The 16,887-nt window shown below is 27.7% G+C and overlaps 1 protein-coding gene across 1 annotated transcript in view; it reads left to right on the forward strand.

Annotated features, from left to right (window-relative positions):
- Positions 1–15,242: 15,242 nt before the first annotated feature.
- Positions 15,243–16,887, forward strand: part of LOC108560068 — a gene marked incomplete at its 3' end in the record, with an annotated part of 9,546 nt that continues 7,901 nt past the window's right edge. Inside the window, exon 1 of the mRNA XM_017917503.1 lies at positions 15,243–15,413. Coding sequence (XP_017772992.1) covers positions 15,344–15,413 — 70 coding nt within the window. The remainder of the gene's footprint in view (positions 15,414–16,887) is intronic.

Raw genomic sequence — 16,887 nt, forward strand, 5'->3', positions numbered from 1 at the left:
AATTTTATAGTTTTTTGATATATAAAAAGCAATACCTCGCCAATAACCATAGTTTGCTATTGTAAATCCGGACTAACAGAAGCTGGACTATGCGAGGTAATGCTGAATCTACAAAAAATATAAAATAGCTTTGAATACACACCGCAATAAGTAAATAATTATAAAACTTTATGTTATAAACTTGTTTCGATGAATTTCATTTGAATTATATTATTTAAATTGATTATTGTGTAATTGGAAATACTTTAGTTTCGATCAGGTTAAAAAAAACGTTTTCATCTATGAACGCAATGAATCAATCACGTTTTCCCACGATTAATAATAACTAATTGAAAATGGAGTTTGTATACAATCAATGCGGATTGTGATTAATGTGAATAACAATTAAATTGATTTATAAATGTTTCCTCGATGATCCGAGTAATGGCTTATCGCATGATATCATTATTTACAAGTAAATTCGCAATTGTAAAAAAAAGCAAATATACTGAATAATTGCGTAACTATGTGTCGCATTATTTCATCGAAGTCGGAAGACAGTTAAGACTAATCGACATGATTCGTTTTATTTCATATCTACCTATTGAACTCAATGTTTTCGATAGAATGTACCAAAATGCGGTAAATCAAATAAGATTATAACTAATGTATAATAAATTATAGCAATACCTCGCATAGTGCGGCTTCAATCAGTCCGATTCGTATTCACTATAGTTAATTTTATTTTGGTGCCGTTTATTAATTGGAACGGATTACACGCAGTATGCGAAGTATTGCTGCATATTTTTGTAAACCTAAATCATTGTATAATAGTTTTTGATAGATATTTGTTTCATATATATTTTGACATAATCTAATTTCTTCAATTTATTCATTTGAGTTCGTATAATCTGTGTAAACAAAATTCTGAATATTTCTATAATTATAACGTAAAAAGATTCAATCATATATAAATCGAACAATATTATTAGTTTACCATTACCGGTAAAAAGGATAACCGGTTTTACCGACCACCAAGAATAACCGGTAATTTTTCATAAATTCAATTTTACTTGAAATATTTCAAGTCTATAATTTTTGGTGTATTTATATGCTATATTTCACTTTATTTGCCAAATAACATGTCAATTAATTTGATAACTTGGACAAGTACTTATTTCATCTGTACCGAATTAAGCAAGCTACATGATTCTATAAACTATGATATTTAAGAAGACTAATAAATTATGTTACTGCAATTAATACGAGTAATTCAACTTCCTATACATATTACGTGTTACTTGCCAATTATTATGATTTATTTTATTTAGAAAATATTGCGAAATATCACCTTTTTTAAATAAAAGCAGATATTATTGATATTAATTAAATAAATATACCTCTTAAAGTGCAAGTATCGCTAATTTTCCGGACTGATTGAAACCGTACTAATCAAGGACATTAAAAGAGACTTTTAAGAAAAAAAATGTTAATTAAAACTTAGTTTGTTTAGAAATGTTCAAACCAGACCATAATGAATCCACACTAATTGAAGCCGCACTATATGAGGTATTACATTATTTAGAAATTTACGACCTTCAGTTTAATATTACGGTTGAGCAATGAAAAAAGAAGTCTATACTTGGTTTTTCATATTCGCTGTTGTTTTTACTTCAGTTTATTGCGAATTGCGATTTGTAAATTATAATAAAAGTAATGTATATTGACGGCGATTGCTTAAGTCAATAAATAATATTTGTTATTGGAATACGCTGGGTCAACGACTCTCCCGGTGATGACTTAATAATAACCGCAGATAAACTTAATTTGTTTTGCGCAAATGAAAAATAATGCAATTCACAGCAGAACGACTCTCCCATTCGATAAGAAAATTGTTTGCTCAATGCAATTGTTTTGCAAAGCTGTAATTATCGTGTATTTTGCTCAGAAAAATAGCAATTCACTTCCTAAATTTATACATAGTTTTATTATTATTATTATTATTAGCTCTTATAGTATTTACAAATAACTAAGAAAACATGGAAATCTTATGAAACTACATATATCAACGAGGTTTTCTTGAATATTATTTAATTATTTTCTGTATCCACATCACATTATTATTAAGTTTTTTAAATCATATACACAAAGTATGCAATAAATAAATTAATTAATTGCTTATATTTATAAGATTTAGTGCAATTTTAAAATTTAGTATTTATCAGAAATAAACTTTATAGAGCAGAAAAGCACGTTGCAAATTTACCGTAATTTTTGTTGATTTGTTATATATTTCTGGTAAAAAAACCAGCAATTTTTTTAAATTGAAAATGTTGTGGCCAAATACCTATTAACAAGAACCTATTAAGTTTTAATAAAAGCTGAATACATTAAACATTTTATGTATAAGCAAAGAAAGCCATTAGACAAAATCTGTGTCGATTAAAATAGTTCTGATTTTAATTCTGTTTAGAGTATGATTTTGCGCAGACAATTTCTCAATCATAAATTTATGGATACAATCGGCATTAAGTAATATACTTAACCTACAGTTAAAGTAGGTTGTATTAGTAGCAATGTAGATAGATATTATCATGTTAATAATATTAATTTTATAGTTTGAAAACTAAATTTCAATATTTAAATAAGACATTTTTTGCCAAAATATTTCAATCAATAGAATCGTTCAACCATATCTAATAGACTATTTCATGTCGTCCTGTTATCCAAAATTAAAGAGATTTCTTATTTCTTATAAAGAGAAATCTTTTAAGATCGACGAAATAATTTTACTATACTTTCAATTTCAGAGTCAATAAAATTATTGAAATAACCGGAAATTTTGGTAATAATATTTACTGGTAAAATCGGTTAACCGTTTTGAAGCCATATATGTATGTAATTTTGCATATAGTTTACATATAAGCAACTTTTCATTATTATACTTGAAACTCTTTCAAAACCTGTAAAATTAATCATTGAAATTAATATATAAATATATTTATTGATACATAATTTTTCTTCCTGGCTTTTAGTATAAATATTTAGAAAAATGCACTTTCATTACAACTTATACAAAAACTGTACTATTACAGTAAGACCTTGTTTAGCGCTTTAGATGTGTTCTTGAAGGTCATTTTAATACTGCAAATAGGGAAACAGGAACACAATTTTAAGTAATTTTCATTATAATATATGTTTTCTAGAACACAAACATTTGGACACAGAAATATTAAGTTTATTTTTGTGATGAAGAGCCAGTCTTCTGCTATTTTTATTTTTTGGCGATAAAATAGTCTAGAGTCATTTGTCGCTTTCTTCTTCTTTCGTTAAGCAAATGTTCGTAGCAGGCGATTGCACCCAAAACTCCTCTTATTGCTTTTATCGTTTCTAAACTTTTTCTAAGAAAATCTGTAGCAAGCTTTTTGTTACATCGTCTACAGAATCACTATTTTCGCGTTCTTCGATTCCTTGTACTGCCAGTTCTTGAAGGTCGTCGTTGGTAAGGCCCTCATCAGAATCATATATTAACTCCTTAATATCTTGCTCATATTCATCTCAAACAAGCATGGATTCTGGAGAAGCACAGCGTTACGTGTTCGGGAATATACACGAATCAATGAAGTGTCGTGATAATGTGAATCCGGGTAAAATTTGAGCTTTTTTAACATTCCCAGCGTTAATCGAGGTAGCGCTAAACGAGGTCTTACTGTACTATTATTTATACTATGTCCGAATAGTTTTAATACAAAGCAAGTCATATATTATTAAATAATATATATGTTTTTTTTTGACAATTACACAAAGAACATTCTTTCATAATTTCAACATGGCATTATTATCTTGTAAATCTTCTCGGAAACCCGAAAACGTTGATGTTATAGTCATTAATTCTTTCTTTTTGTTTGGTTGAGGAAAATATAGTATATATTTGGGATGGGACATTCCGAGAAGCGGAGATTATTTCCTCCGATTTAATCAGAAAAGGTGTGGGGAGGAAAAAGGTATGCTCTTCCGAGATTTCTGCCTTACACATTATTTTCGTATTACAAAATAATTCGTAATCATCCGTATAATAATAGATCACAAATGCATAAACAATTTTACATTTAATCTCAAATTGTTTATATAAAAAATATTAATATTATGACAATAAATTGATTTCCGGACTATTTGAAACCGGACTAATCGTGGAGTTTAGAATTGATCCGTTCGGCGAAAGTCTTTCTTATTATTAGTAGTAGTAGTAATAATTGTATAATTGCTACTATAAATATTGTTTAATATAAATAAAATAATATAGGCAAACTAAGAATTAAGTGAAGATTTACAAAAGTTAAGCAACATTTGCGAATAGCTGTTTTCTTGAACTTCGAATTCGCATTTTTTAAATATTTTTAATTTTTCTAACATTTTTTTTTAAGATTTTCTTACTATTGAAATATATGTAAATTGAAGGCAGAAAATGTTCGCTCGAGAAATACGTTTTCAATTTAGCGAATGAACAGCGGTGGAGATCAAAGAAGAACAGTTAGTGGCGGCGAAGACGCGTCTTTTGTATCTGGAAAGCGTTTCCCTTGGATCTGTTTCCATTTAGAATTGTATTTAAGAGATTAATGAATGGTCTATTTAAAAAAGGCCACACGATAGAAAGTCGTGTAACACTTGGGGTGGATTTCTTAAGTGCGCACTTAACTTGATTTAAGATATACCATTCCTACTTTGTCGTCATGGGTCGAGTTTTACTGTTTCCGTCGTAGGTTAAGAAAAACTGTCTCAAGTACATTCCATATTTTGGTAATTAATACCAGACCAAAAATTAAATGAATATTTTCAATCATAATTTTACAAAATTGTGCTTATATATTATTATAAATGACATTTCATAAATAAAGAACGAATATTAAGAAAATGTATAAATTATCTACAAAACTTTAAGTATCTAATAAAATTAACAACAAATAAAGAAAAAATGTATATTTTATTATTCAGTCAAAGTATTTATTTATATTGGTTAATAAATAACGTAGTAATACAGCAATACCTCGCACAGTATGGGTAATAGATTAAACCGGACTAAACGAGGACTTTAAAACCGCATAAAAATATACTTCACAATACGAGATTTGACTGTATAAAGATTCAAACCCGAATCATTTTTGTATAAGAAAATATTTTTTTTAGAATTTTGTTTTGAGCATTTATTTAATAATAAATAATGCGTAGTACAGCAATATCTCGCATAGTATGGATAAATGGTTATACCGGATTAATTGAGGACTTTAAAAACGCATAAAAATAATCTGCAAAATAATAGATTTGACTGTATAAAGATTTCAAACCGAATCATTTTTGTATAAAAAAATATTTTTTTTAAGAATTTTATTTTGATAAATGGTCAATATATTTGTTTATGTTTATATTTGTTTATGGTAAATAACGTAATAATACAGCAATACCTCGCATAGTACGGCTAATGGATAAAACCGCACTAATCGAGGATTTTAAAACTGCATAAAAATAATCTGCAAAATAAGAGATTTGACTGTATAAAGATTCCAAATCGAATAATTTTTCTACAAAAATTTTTTTTTTTTAGAATTTTGTTTTGTTAATTAAAATTTAGTTTGTTGTGAAATTTTTAAACTGGACTATTTGGAATCAGAACTGCGGAAAGCCGCACTATGCGAGGTATATACGTGAAGATTCTTATGATTACATTATTAGAATTGCCAACAAATTATCATTGACAAAATTGATAAAACTAGTATACTAAAAATAATCACTTTACAAATTTATAGCTTCAATAAAAAAAAACGAATTAAAAATAACATGAAACTATTACAAAACTTTTACATGTTTATTAATGTTAATGTGTTCATTGTTTATACATAATATGATTAAATCAATTAATGCAATATTTATTTTGCGTATGCTATTGTTTAACATCAATTTACATCCAAATTTTATTCGTCTGGTCTACCAACCAATAGAGTTTAAACTTTGAATAAGAATGTTCAGTCCATTTCGCACGTGTTCTTCATAAGTATGACATATTTGCGGTCTATTTAATGTGCAAAATCACAACCGAGTAAGCTGATGTCAGTTCTGAAAATACATGAAGATTATTTATTTAATGTTAATAAATGTGTTGCTTTAAATATCTTCATTTTTTTTTTTTTGCAAAATACTTTGCAGCAATACTTCGCTAACTGGTTTTGTCAATATCCAAACTGTTATAAACCGGACTAATGGAGGAACTAATTACAAAAATAAATATAAATTATTTTTATTTTGATGAATCAAAATTTAGTTTGTTTTAAATTTTTTAAACCGGGCTATAGTGAATCCGGACTGATTGAAGCCGTACTAGAATAAATAGTAATAAAAATAATATGGAATTTTGCTTTATTTTAATATTTACTAAAATTTCTAAAATCACTGCTAAAGTTTTATTTATTTTATGAAATGTAGGGGAGAGGCGCCAAATGATTAAATATTTTTAAGGAGGCGTAGTAATATCAAGTTTGGAAACCACTGCTATAAATCCATTAGGTTAATCTGTATTTTTTAATGATTTTAATATGTATTTGAATATTTTGTTAAACTTAGGTCTTTCTTTTTAATGAGCTTTAAATTTATCTTTTCATTTCAATGCAATTAAATTAATGAAAGAATTAAAAAATGTCTAAATAAATTAATTTAACTTGATTTTTATTATTATTATTAGCTTTTACAGTACATTAAAAGGAGAAGAAATAAGAAAAAAATATTATATTGAATAGAGAATGTTGTGAAAGGTTTTAAGTTGTTAAGAGGTTTTCTTGGAAAGTATCTAAAATTTTAATTTCGTACAACTTTTTTTATATTTGTAAAGATATTCTGGACTAATCAATTAAATAAATACACAACATGCGGTTTATGTTACATAGAAAATGTTGTAAAAGCTTTTAAGAGGTTTTGTTGAAAAGTGTCTATAATTCTGATTTCGTAGAACTTTTCATACTTGATTTTTCTTGTGATTTTTGTAATAAAAGAAGTTTGCGTAATGGATTTTTATTTTTATATTAAATTTATACTCATGCGTTTTTATGTAACAGAGTTTCTTAAAGTCAAATTAGATTTTTTTTATGATAGAATGAAATATTTTTACTGCATTGTAGTATCTTCATTCTTGTTTTGTGAATAAAGTTTAATAATTGTATTATATGTGTTTTCAAGTAATACATATTCGAAACAATCTAATTTCTATAGTTAATAAATTAATTAATTCAGTAATTCAGTAAATGAGACAAAGGTAAATCTCAATTTTAATAATACCAGTTTTTTAAGAATTGGTCTATTCTTTCATAGTTATTATAGTGCCGCAATTATTGCACTTCATTATTTATTTATAACTTTCAAAAATGCTGATCCAAATAATCTTATTAAAATCACTGGTAGCTCCTAAGAATTTGTGGTGGTGGAGCCATGGCAATCTAAACTGAATACAGCAGTACCTCTTATAGTCCAGCTTCGGTCAATCCGGGTTCACATTATTCTACAAAATAAAAAAAATACACAATATTATTTTTTTATACATAAATTATCGTTTTTTTTTCCTTTTTAAAGATAAGTCAGATGAATCTATTGCACATACAAAATTTATAGAAATACAAAAAAACTCTCACTTGCTCGAAAGTTGGGTTTAATTGTCTTTAGAGCATTGAATAATTAACCAATTGAACCCTCTAAATTCACATCTTCAGGTTCTTTAAAATATTTATGAATTGATTTTTTCAAAGTAAGCTATGATTTGTTGTTCTTCTTCACCGCATGATAATATTTTTCCAAAAAATTTATGAAGCTAGTGAAAGAAATAAGCTAGACGTGTTTGTCTAAACGTTCTGTGGTAAATTAGCTAAGAACTTTACAACGAATTTCAGTTTTCATTTTTTCAATTCATGTATCAAAGACGATGTTGAGTCAATATTTGTATGATTTGAATAAAATAATTACCGGTTCTCGAAATATATAACTTTCCTCTAAAAATGGGGTTTTTAAAAACCGACAAACCCTACTGTTATTATATTAAAATAATAGATTTCGATTTGTATGATAATTAATTATGAATATTTCTAAATTAGTGACACATCATATAAATATAATTTAATAATAAATGTAGAAAAAAAAATCGAACGAATTCATGTCGTTCAAATTATAATACCATCGATTCCCATAATAATAATTTAGAAATCCTTCGAATAACATGCTTAAACCGAGTAAATAGGATGTAATTAATTAAGATCTAATTAAATAAATCGCGGAGGCGATATTAATCCGATGCTTCCTCCATTATTAATGTTGTTTTGTGTTCGGCGTTGCCGATCGAGGATGTCGTCTGTGTCGGTGAATGAAGCTTGTAATAAATTTTAATACGTTTTTCTGGTGCTCGTAATGGCATCGTAAAACATAATTGAATTACAGTTTGCCCTGAAGTAATATAAATACGTATCGATTTTGGATCTTATTATACGCGGCGCGGCACACATTTCTCCCCACAAACGCGAGGAAGGCCATAAAAGCCTGTTTGTATTCGTTCGTTCTTTATTTAGGTAATTCGAAATGAAATAATGTTCCTCCTTTCGCGAAGAAATCATAGCTACTGCGAGCAGGTGGAGACGGTTGAAAGAGCTGGAAAAGAACAAACAGACACAAAAAAAAAGATGAAGAAAAAAAAATAGGAGAATAACATGGCAGAAGTGTAGAGAAATACAACAAGACAAACGAACAGAACGGGGAAAAACCCAAAACAAACTTTTATATTTAGTAGATTTATAAATATACGGAATAGCATCGTAGAAAGAGAAAAAAAGAAGAAAGGGGAAAGCATAAATATCGTGGATCGTTTATACTGTGGCTCTTCTCCCATTAACGTTGAAACATATCATTTTCGTTGCAAAGTTGTTTTTGTTTTTTTTTATGAATTCTTAGCTGCTTTGTATGCAGAGCCTCGCGTATTTCCATCTGAATCATATAATCAACGGAAAAGCTATACAGGGTGTTGCTGCTGAAGGAGCCGTTTCCTCTATAATTTCATGTTGTGCACTTGATGCATATAAAACCGATAAATTTTGCGGTGGATTTGTGCTATGTTGGAATAGGTGATGGAATTTCCCATGTGTTTGTTCCCTCGGTCATAACATTCACCATTGAAAGAATATCCAGTGCAATTATTTCAATTATAAATTAGCATAGTGTTTACTGGTAGAACGTTGATCCAACACGAAGAATAATTAAGTAATAACAGTAGAAGATTATTTATTATTCTGTTATAACAGAACCGAAATCTACATAACATTAAAAAAAAATATATGTTTCTCATCATAAAATATTATTTCTAATTATTATAATTTAGTGTATTTATTATTTACATAATAGTTCTATTATATTATAATTATGTCTGTTAAACGTGTTAACTACTTTGTAAACATGACATTTTGTCAATTCAGTTTCAGAGGTTTATACCAATCAATAGAAGTTGGTACACCTGACTAATGATTATATCAGATGTTCCGAATTGTGTGTATACAGCAATATATTATTACATAATTTCAAAAAAGTCAACTAATATAAAAGGCTATTGAGCATATGGTTTTCTGCCCTATATTATAACATTATGTCAATATTTCGTATAATAAAATCCAATTTCATAAATAGTTACATAGTTATATAAAATATGATTGTGAATGTGAATATTGAGCAAATTTGTAGTGGAACTCTCGTGAAGCAAATTTTGATGTGTCTTTCTTGTAGGGTTTATACAAAAACCGACTTTTTTAAAAACCGGTTTTTGAATTTTCACAAAAAAATACTATTTTATTTATAACTTTTCTCAGCAAAATATGGTTTTTAAAATTAAATAATGTCTACATACCTATTGCTCAAATTGGTATTGCATACATAATTTCTAAAAATAGATAAAAAAAAAAGTCTCTTATTTGCTACCGATTAAACAATAAGTTTTTTGATGTTTTGTCTGTAACTTTTAATATTAAGAAATCCTATTTTACTATCTTAGGACAGTATTGAAAACTTCTTTTTTACTATCTTGGGACAGGCCGAAATTACTTTTTTCTTGAAGATATTTATGAATTATATTGCATAGCTTCACTTTCTTCTCCGCTTTTCTTCATTGTCGTAGTCATACATCTATTCATTCTATTGAATAATTTGAATACAATTTAGATAATATTTATCCAGATAACTTAATGATCTCTCTCGTCGAAGCTAGTTCAAGAAAAACTTTTTATTTTGTAAATAAAGGGTTCAATTCGTGTTTTTTTGGTCCTCAAACTTTGAAAAGTTCTCCAATTTTACAATACCAGAGAAATTTTCTGCTTAAAAATTTGGAAAAATCTGGTTATTGAATTATATGAATTACTTCAAAATATGGGTTTTCAAAAACCGACAAACCCTACTTTTCAGTTACCTGAAATATTGCATTTGCTCGGTGTATTCTATCTTTCATAATATGCGACAAGTATTTTACCCGACGTACCAGACGTGCCGAAATTATTTTCAAATTTGTAATTTCCCAATTTTCGAGGAAAAACAATCTAAATTTTCCCTAGAATAAAATCGAAAAATTTCTTCTACTTTCTATGTTCGTCTTTTAAAGGGTAAATAGTGACCCTTTAAAAGACGAACATAGAAACTGAATAATTGCACTTCCGGCAATATGCCGCACTGTTTAAAACCGGATTAATCGAGGACTTTCTAACCGTACAAAACTAAACAACACAAACAACACTTGAAAACAAAAACGATTTATTTATAAATAATATTTTTTGTAATAATTATTTTGAACTTAATATTATTTTGCTCAATTCAATATAAGTGCTGTATATTTAATATATTATATGAAAAGCCATAATTTAACTATTTATTGTACAATATATGTATATAAATTAGTATAGAACATTTATTTATTCTAAGATATTCGTTTCACACTTTCGATCAAATTACTCTAACAAAAAAATGAGACTTTCACGTTTCTATTCGATTTATTTGCGCGAAATATTTTTATATATTTTTATAAACGCCGATTCAGACACACTCCGGTTCCGACAATTAAATTATATTACCGGGGCGCTGGAAAATCTGTGAAAATATGTTCAGCAAATTTCGAGACAGGTAATTCCGATGAACTCGACTTTTATGCTGCAGTCAGCCGACTGCGATTTTATTATTCCAACGGCAAAACGTGCATTCAACAAAAAAAACTAAAATATTAGTTTTATTTGTTAAGAAACATTGTGGCTACAAATACATTTCGTATTACAATCTGCGTTTTCCTTTTAAACTTTTCAATCTGCAAACCATATTTGATTGTGCTATAAACATTTTCAACGTAAATGGATTACATTTACAATTATACTTTTTGCTGATTGCACTTCAACATTGTGTAAATATAAAAAAAAAGTTTTGTTTATTGTGTAAACACAATGAAGCAATATTGCATTTTAACAATAATTATTTTACAACTAGTTAAAATCCAATCAAACTTTTATATAAATGGAAACTACAATTCGAATATTGTTAATATTTGGTAAAATATTTTGTAGTAACAATAAGAAATTAATTGGTATAAAACAAAGGCTGAATTTGATGTGTAAATTAATTTGCCATTTCGGTTTTAATTAATGCTTTGCGCAAACTATTGTGCATTTTCAAACTGGTTGCAGCATCTTTGGTTCGCATATAATACAATAGGATGGTAATTGCTTAAGGGCTTGGAAACGGTCACCACTTAACGATACGAAGGCCGTGTAACCTAATCCAGGTTTTCTGTTTGAAACCTTGACATCATTCAGAATTCCGTAGCACACATGCATGCATCCAATGAAAGATCTATTATATGTTTTCATAGTAAAGAAATATACATGTAAAACATTGAAAAAAATGCATTTTGAAATGAAACAGTTGTTTATTCATCATTTTCTAAGAGACTATCATTTCATTATTGAACTTTGGACTAAACAGAAAAAAATCTTAATTATTTAATTTATTTATTTAAACTTCAATTATGTCTAATTTTGTGTTTTATCATCTTAATTGTGATATGAATTGAGAACAGTGTACAAGAAGTTTACAAGAAGCAACGGCATGTGTTCTTGCATTCTCCTTTTATCTTAATAAATCAAGACATTCATGTCAATTGGATTTGTAATTACATATTGCAATTATAATCGTATACAAAATTATAATTAATTCTAGAGTTATTTCTTTGTCATTTTAACTGACTTTTTAAATTTTCGTGACTTACTAATAAATTTCCTTTGTTGTAATCTCTCATAAGTATAAAATTTGTTTATCTATATTAAATAAATAATTAACAACAAAAATTTGCAATTGTCCGTATAAAAGTAAACAACACAACAACAGAGACTTGACTATATAGAATAAAAATATAACTTATATAATATTTTGTGTATTATTTTTGTAGAATTTATTTTTACTTTACTTAATTAAAATTTGTTATATTTTGAAATTTTCAAACCATTCTATAGTAAATTTGCACTGACCGAAGCCGGACTATAATCGCATAATTATTTCTTTTTTGGGTGTATCTTAACAGGAAATAGGAAACTACCTGTATTCTTAATGTGATTTTAATTATAGACAAGCGAAAAAGTCATTTATAATATGTATTAATTATAATTTTAAAATTAAGTTAAAAATCACTATAGTGAAGTCCGGATCGGACTGTTTGAAACCGAAATATTTTTTTGTTGACTTAATATAAAAAATGTACACCAATACCTCGCATAGTGCGTGTAATTAGTTCCACCAATATCTCTACTTAAAACTGTAATAATCAAGGACTTTTGAATCCGCATATAAAAATAAACTATACAAAAAGAAAATTAATAATAGTGAATCCAGATCGTACTGATTGAAGCCGCGCTATGCGAGGTATTGCTGTAATTAATTATAAATTATTTATAATCATTTCTTGTTGGCTTAATAAAAAAAAATGTGCATCTGTTTCGCCAATATCCCGCAATGTTTGAAACTGGACTTTAATACCGCATAAAAATATTCAACACAAAAAGAGACTTGACTGTATAAAGTAAAAAAAAAACAATAATTTTGTTGTTTTTTAAATTGAAAATATCCTGTAACGGAATATACTCCACTTTTTTTTTAATTTTATAGAAAAAGAAAAAACATTCAAACCCAACAGATCGTAAATAAGAATCAATTTAAAATTCGATGAAATAACGATTAGCATATCTTCTTAGCTCGGTGTGAAATCTGTAATTGAATACGTTGAATAATTAATTAAATTCAGAGGCATAAAACAAATGGAACTTAATTAATATTCTAGTGATTGATAAGACGTGTAAATAAATATATTTATTGCATAAATCCATATACAGGAACATGAATAAAACGACTACTGACCTCAGTTTCTTTTTTTGTAAATATTTATTTACATTTATTCATATCGGCATCAACTTTGTTGCTAAATGATATATGTTTAATATGAATTTCCTTGTTACAGAACAAAAAATAATGTTCGTAAAATTTGATCGATTCTTGTAGCTCGAATTTTTATTATTAATGTTTTCAAAATGTATAACAGAAATTATTCACAGTTTTATACTTCATGATATTATATAACAATATCATCATCAACTTTGTTGCTAATTGATATTTTTGTATGAATTTCCTTTGTTACAGAACAAAAAATAATTTTGTTAAAATTTGATAAATTCTTGTAGCTCGAACTTGTTATTAATATTTTCATTAAAAATCACACAAAAATAATTCATAAGATAAATTATTCACAGTTTTCTACAAATAATATATTTTTTTATATATAAACAATACATATTTTTTATATAACAATATCAGCATCATCATCATCATCAACTTTGTTGCTAATTGATATATTTTTTATATGAATTTCCTTTGGTAAAGAACAAAAAAATTATTTTGTTAAAATTTTATTGATTCTTTTAGTTCGAATTTGTAATGTTTTCAATATAAATTACACAAAAATAATTGATAAGAGAAATTATTCACAGTTTTCTACAAATATATATTTTTTTTAAAAACAATACATGTTTTTTTATATAACAATATCATCATCAACTTTGTTGCTAATTGATATATTTTTTATATGAATTTCCTTTGTTACAGAACAAAAAATAATAATGAGATAAATTTGTTATCTGTTTTTATAAATTTACATAACAAACATTTATAACATCTAATTATTAAAAGTTTTCATTAATCTGTATTTAACGTCAGGTTTGTTAATATTATATAAAGTTTATGTTAAAATGTTATCTCATTATGTTTTCTTGAATTTACTTAATGGAAATTAAATTGTTTTCCTAATTACTTTACCACTTTATCATGTGATATTATTGATAGTCCAAATTAGAATAAATAAATATCTGTAAATAAATAAAATTAATTATATTGAATCAACAAAAACAACTTTGTAATTGTTCCTCAAATATTTTTGTTTAATCATAATAATGTATTTTAATTATTGTGCTTAATTTCCGTGCTTTTCGTGATATTCTATAAACTTAGTAGTTTTAATTAAGTATCAAATAATGTATAATAAGATTTTAAAATTACCACTGAAAGATTTTACGCACAATGGAAATAATTTATGTTGTTTTTATTTTCTATTTATGTAATATAATTTAAGAAAAGGATTAGGAACTTTTTCCGCAGTATATTTGTAACCAAGTTGATATTATTTGTAATATAATGTTCATGGATTACGAAAAAAAATGCGTGTAATATATTGAGTATAGCATAAAATTTGTGGAGTGAATGGAGGAAGGAATGGAATGAGTGTAGGCAATTCTGAAAAATCTGGTGCTCTCCGAACCTGTTCCCCTAATATTTATTTTGAAAGAATATTAATCATATTCCCATTAAGTGGAATTCCGATGGCGATAAGAGAGGTATGACCACCTCAGCCCAGACCCCAGACTGCAGACGATCGTGGTGGCTTCGTTCATCCATCCAGTTCAGTAAGTTGTGAGCCTCAGTCGGCCGAGGAACGCGAACGTTGTTGGAACGTTGAGAGGGTACCAGCGCTAAATAGCTGTGGCCTGTAGTGCAGTAGTAGTTAGTACCAACCAGGCATTCGTACCGAAACCGCATAGTTCGACGACGACCGGAAGAAGTCTCCAGCAGTGAATCATCATCATATAGTGTAGTGAGAATCGGTCTGAGAATTCCCTCAGTGGTCCGTTTATAAACCGAAGACAGTCGTCATCCAGTTGGCGCCTGGCTTCTTGGCCTCCAAGAAGCACGTCTCCTCTTCTCTTCTTTAGTACCGAGCGAAAATATGCGCGACAAGATGATGTGCGCCCTGCTCTGCCTCCAAAGGCAAACCTCGATCTATTCGAACACGATCCGTGAGTTTCTTCTCTTTATCCATTTATTCACAATAACCTTGAAGAGTCCACCCTGAACACAAACAAAAAAGCAATAGGCAAAATATATCAGTTGTTTCAAGATTCTACAAAGACTATAATAGTTCTAAATCGGAAAATGCGCAGACTTTATTTACTTTCGTCGCTCCAATTCGATATTAAGTAAACAATGTTAGTCACGATCTTGGAGTGCATGTTGTTATCGGCACCATCAAATTCGTCACGACGCTGATATTATAGCGTGTCGATATGGTTTTCATGGCTTATTACAATTGTGATAAGGAGTGAATGGCGAAAATGGTGCACTCCATACGAACGTGCATTCGAAACGATGAGGAGTCACGGTTGCAGCCTTTGACTATGTTTTCGGGACATTCCTAGGTCTAGGCACGCGCCTGTCGTTGCACCTTGCCTGGAACCCACGCAGGTGGGCATAATGGGCAGGTAAAAAAAATGTGTGGTATTAAACACAATCTACGCATTCTATCAATTTCGTGAGCGACGAATAAACGAAAATATATATATATATATATATGAAAACTGCATTCCAATATTCCGATAAAAAAAATGTAATTATGTAATTACCCATTTGATCTCAAATTTCATAGGTATATTATAAAATATAATATTATTATTATAATTATTAACAACAAATTCAGTTTTTGAACGAAAAATATACTTAAATTAATGCAAATTTAGTTTAGAAAAACATGTTTTGTTTACATTTTATTTAAAATTTCTATACAATTTAATTAATTTGAGTTAATATTTTCTGTTGTAATTTACTACATATCTAACATAGTGCGATTTCGATAAGTCAGGTTCACTATAATCCGGTTTGAAAATTTCAAAACAAATCGTTTATTTTTATACCGTTTTTACGTCCTTCATTAGTCCGGTTTTGGGGATATTGGCTGAACAGATTACCTATCCGCACCATGCGAAGTATTGCTATTAAACTACTTATTTAATTTATATTTTCTCATAAAACATACTATACATTCAACATAGTAATATTTCGATCAGACAAGTTCACTAAAGTCCGGTTTACAAATTTCGAAAGTCCTCTATTAGTCCGGTTTCGGGGATATTTGTAGAACCGATTACTCGCACTATGCGAATTATTGCTTCAGTATTAAACCTTATTGAATTAATAATTTCTAATGAAATATAACACATATTCAGCTTACTCCATATTAATTATTATAACAATTGTTATAATTACTTTCTAATAAGTAAATTACTTTGGTGAAAGTAATATTTTTATGTTAAAATTAAATTAAATTGAATTAAAAAAAAATGTTATTATAATAATTGCAATTAATTAATAATTAATTTCTCAACAATTTAATTTAAAATAGAATTTCATATCTTGTTCAATTGTTTATATTAAAAAAGTTTTCTCTCACTCTTATGCTTGCTTTAAACTGAACTAATTTTATGATTCATGTTTTTT

This window comes from Nicrophorus vespilloides, unplaced genomic scaffold (genome assembly GCF_001412225.1).
Source record: "Nicrophorus vespilloides isolate i.1.1-1 unplaced genomic scaffold, Nicve_v1.0, whole genome shotgun sequence".
NCBI lineage: Eukaryota > Metazoa > Arthropoda > Insecta > Coleoptera > Silphidae > Nicrophorus > Nicrophorus vespilloides.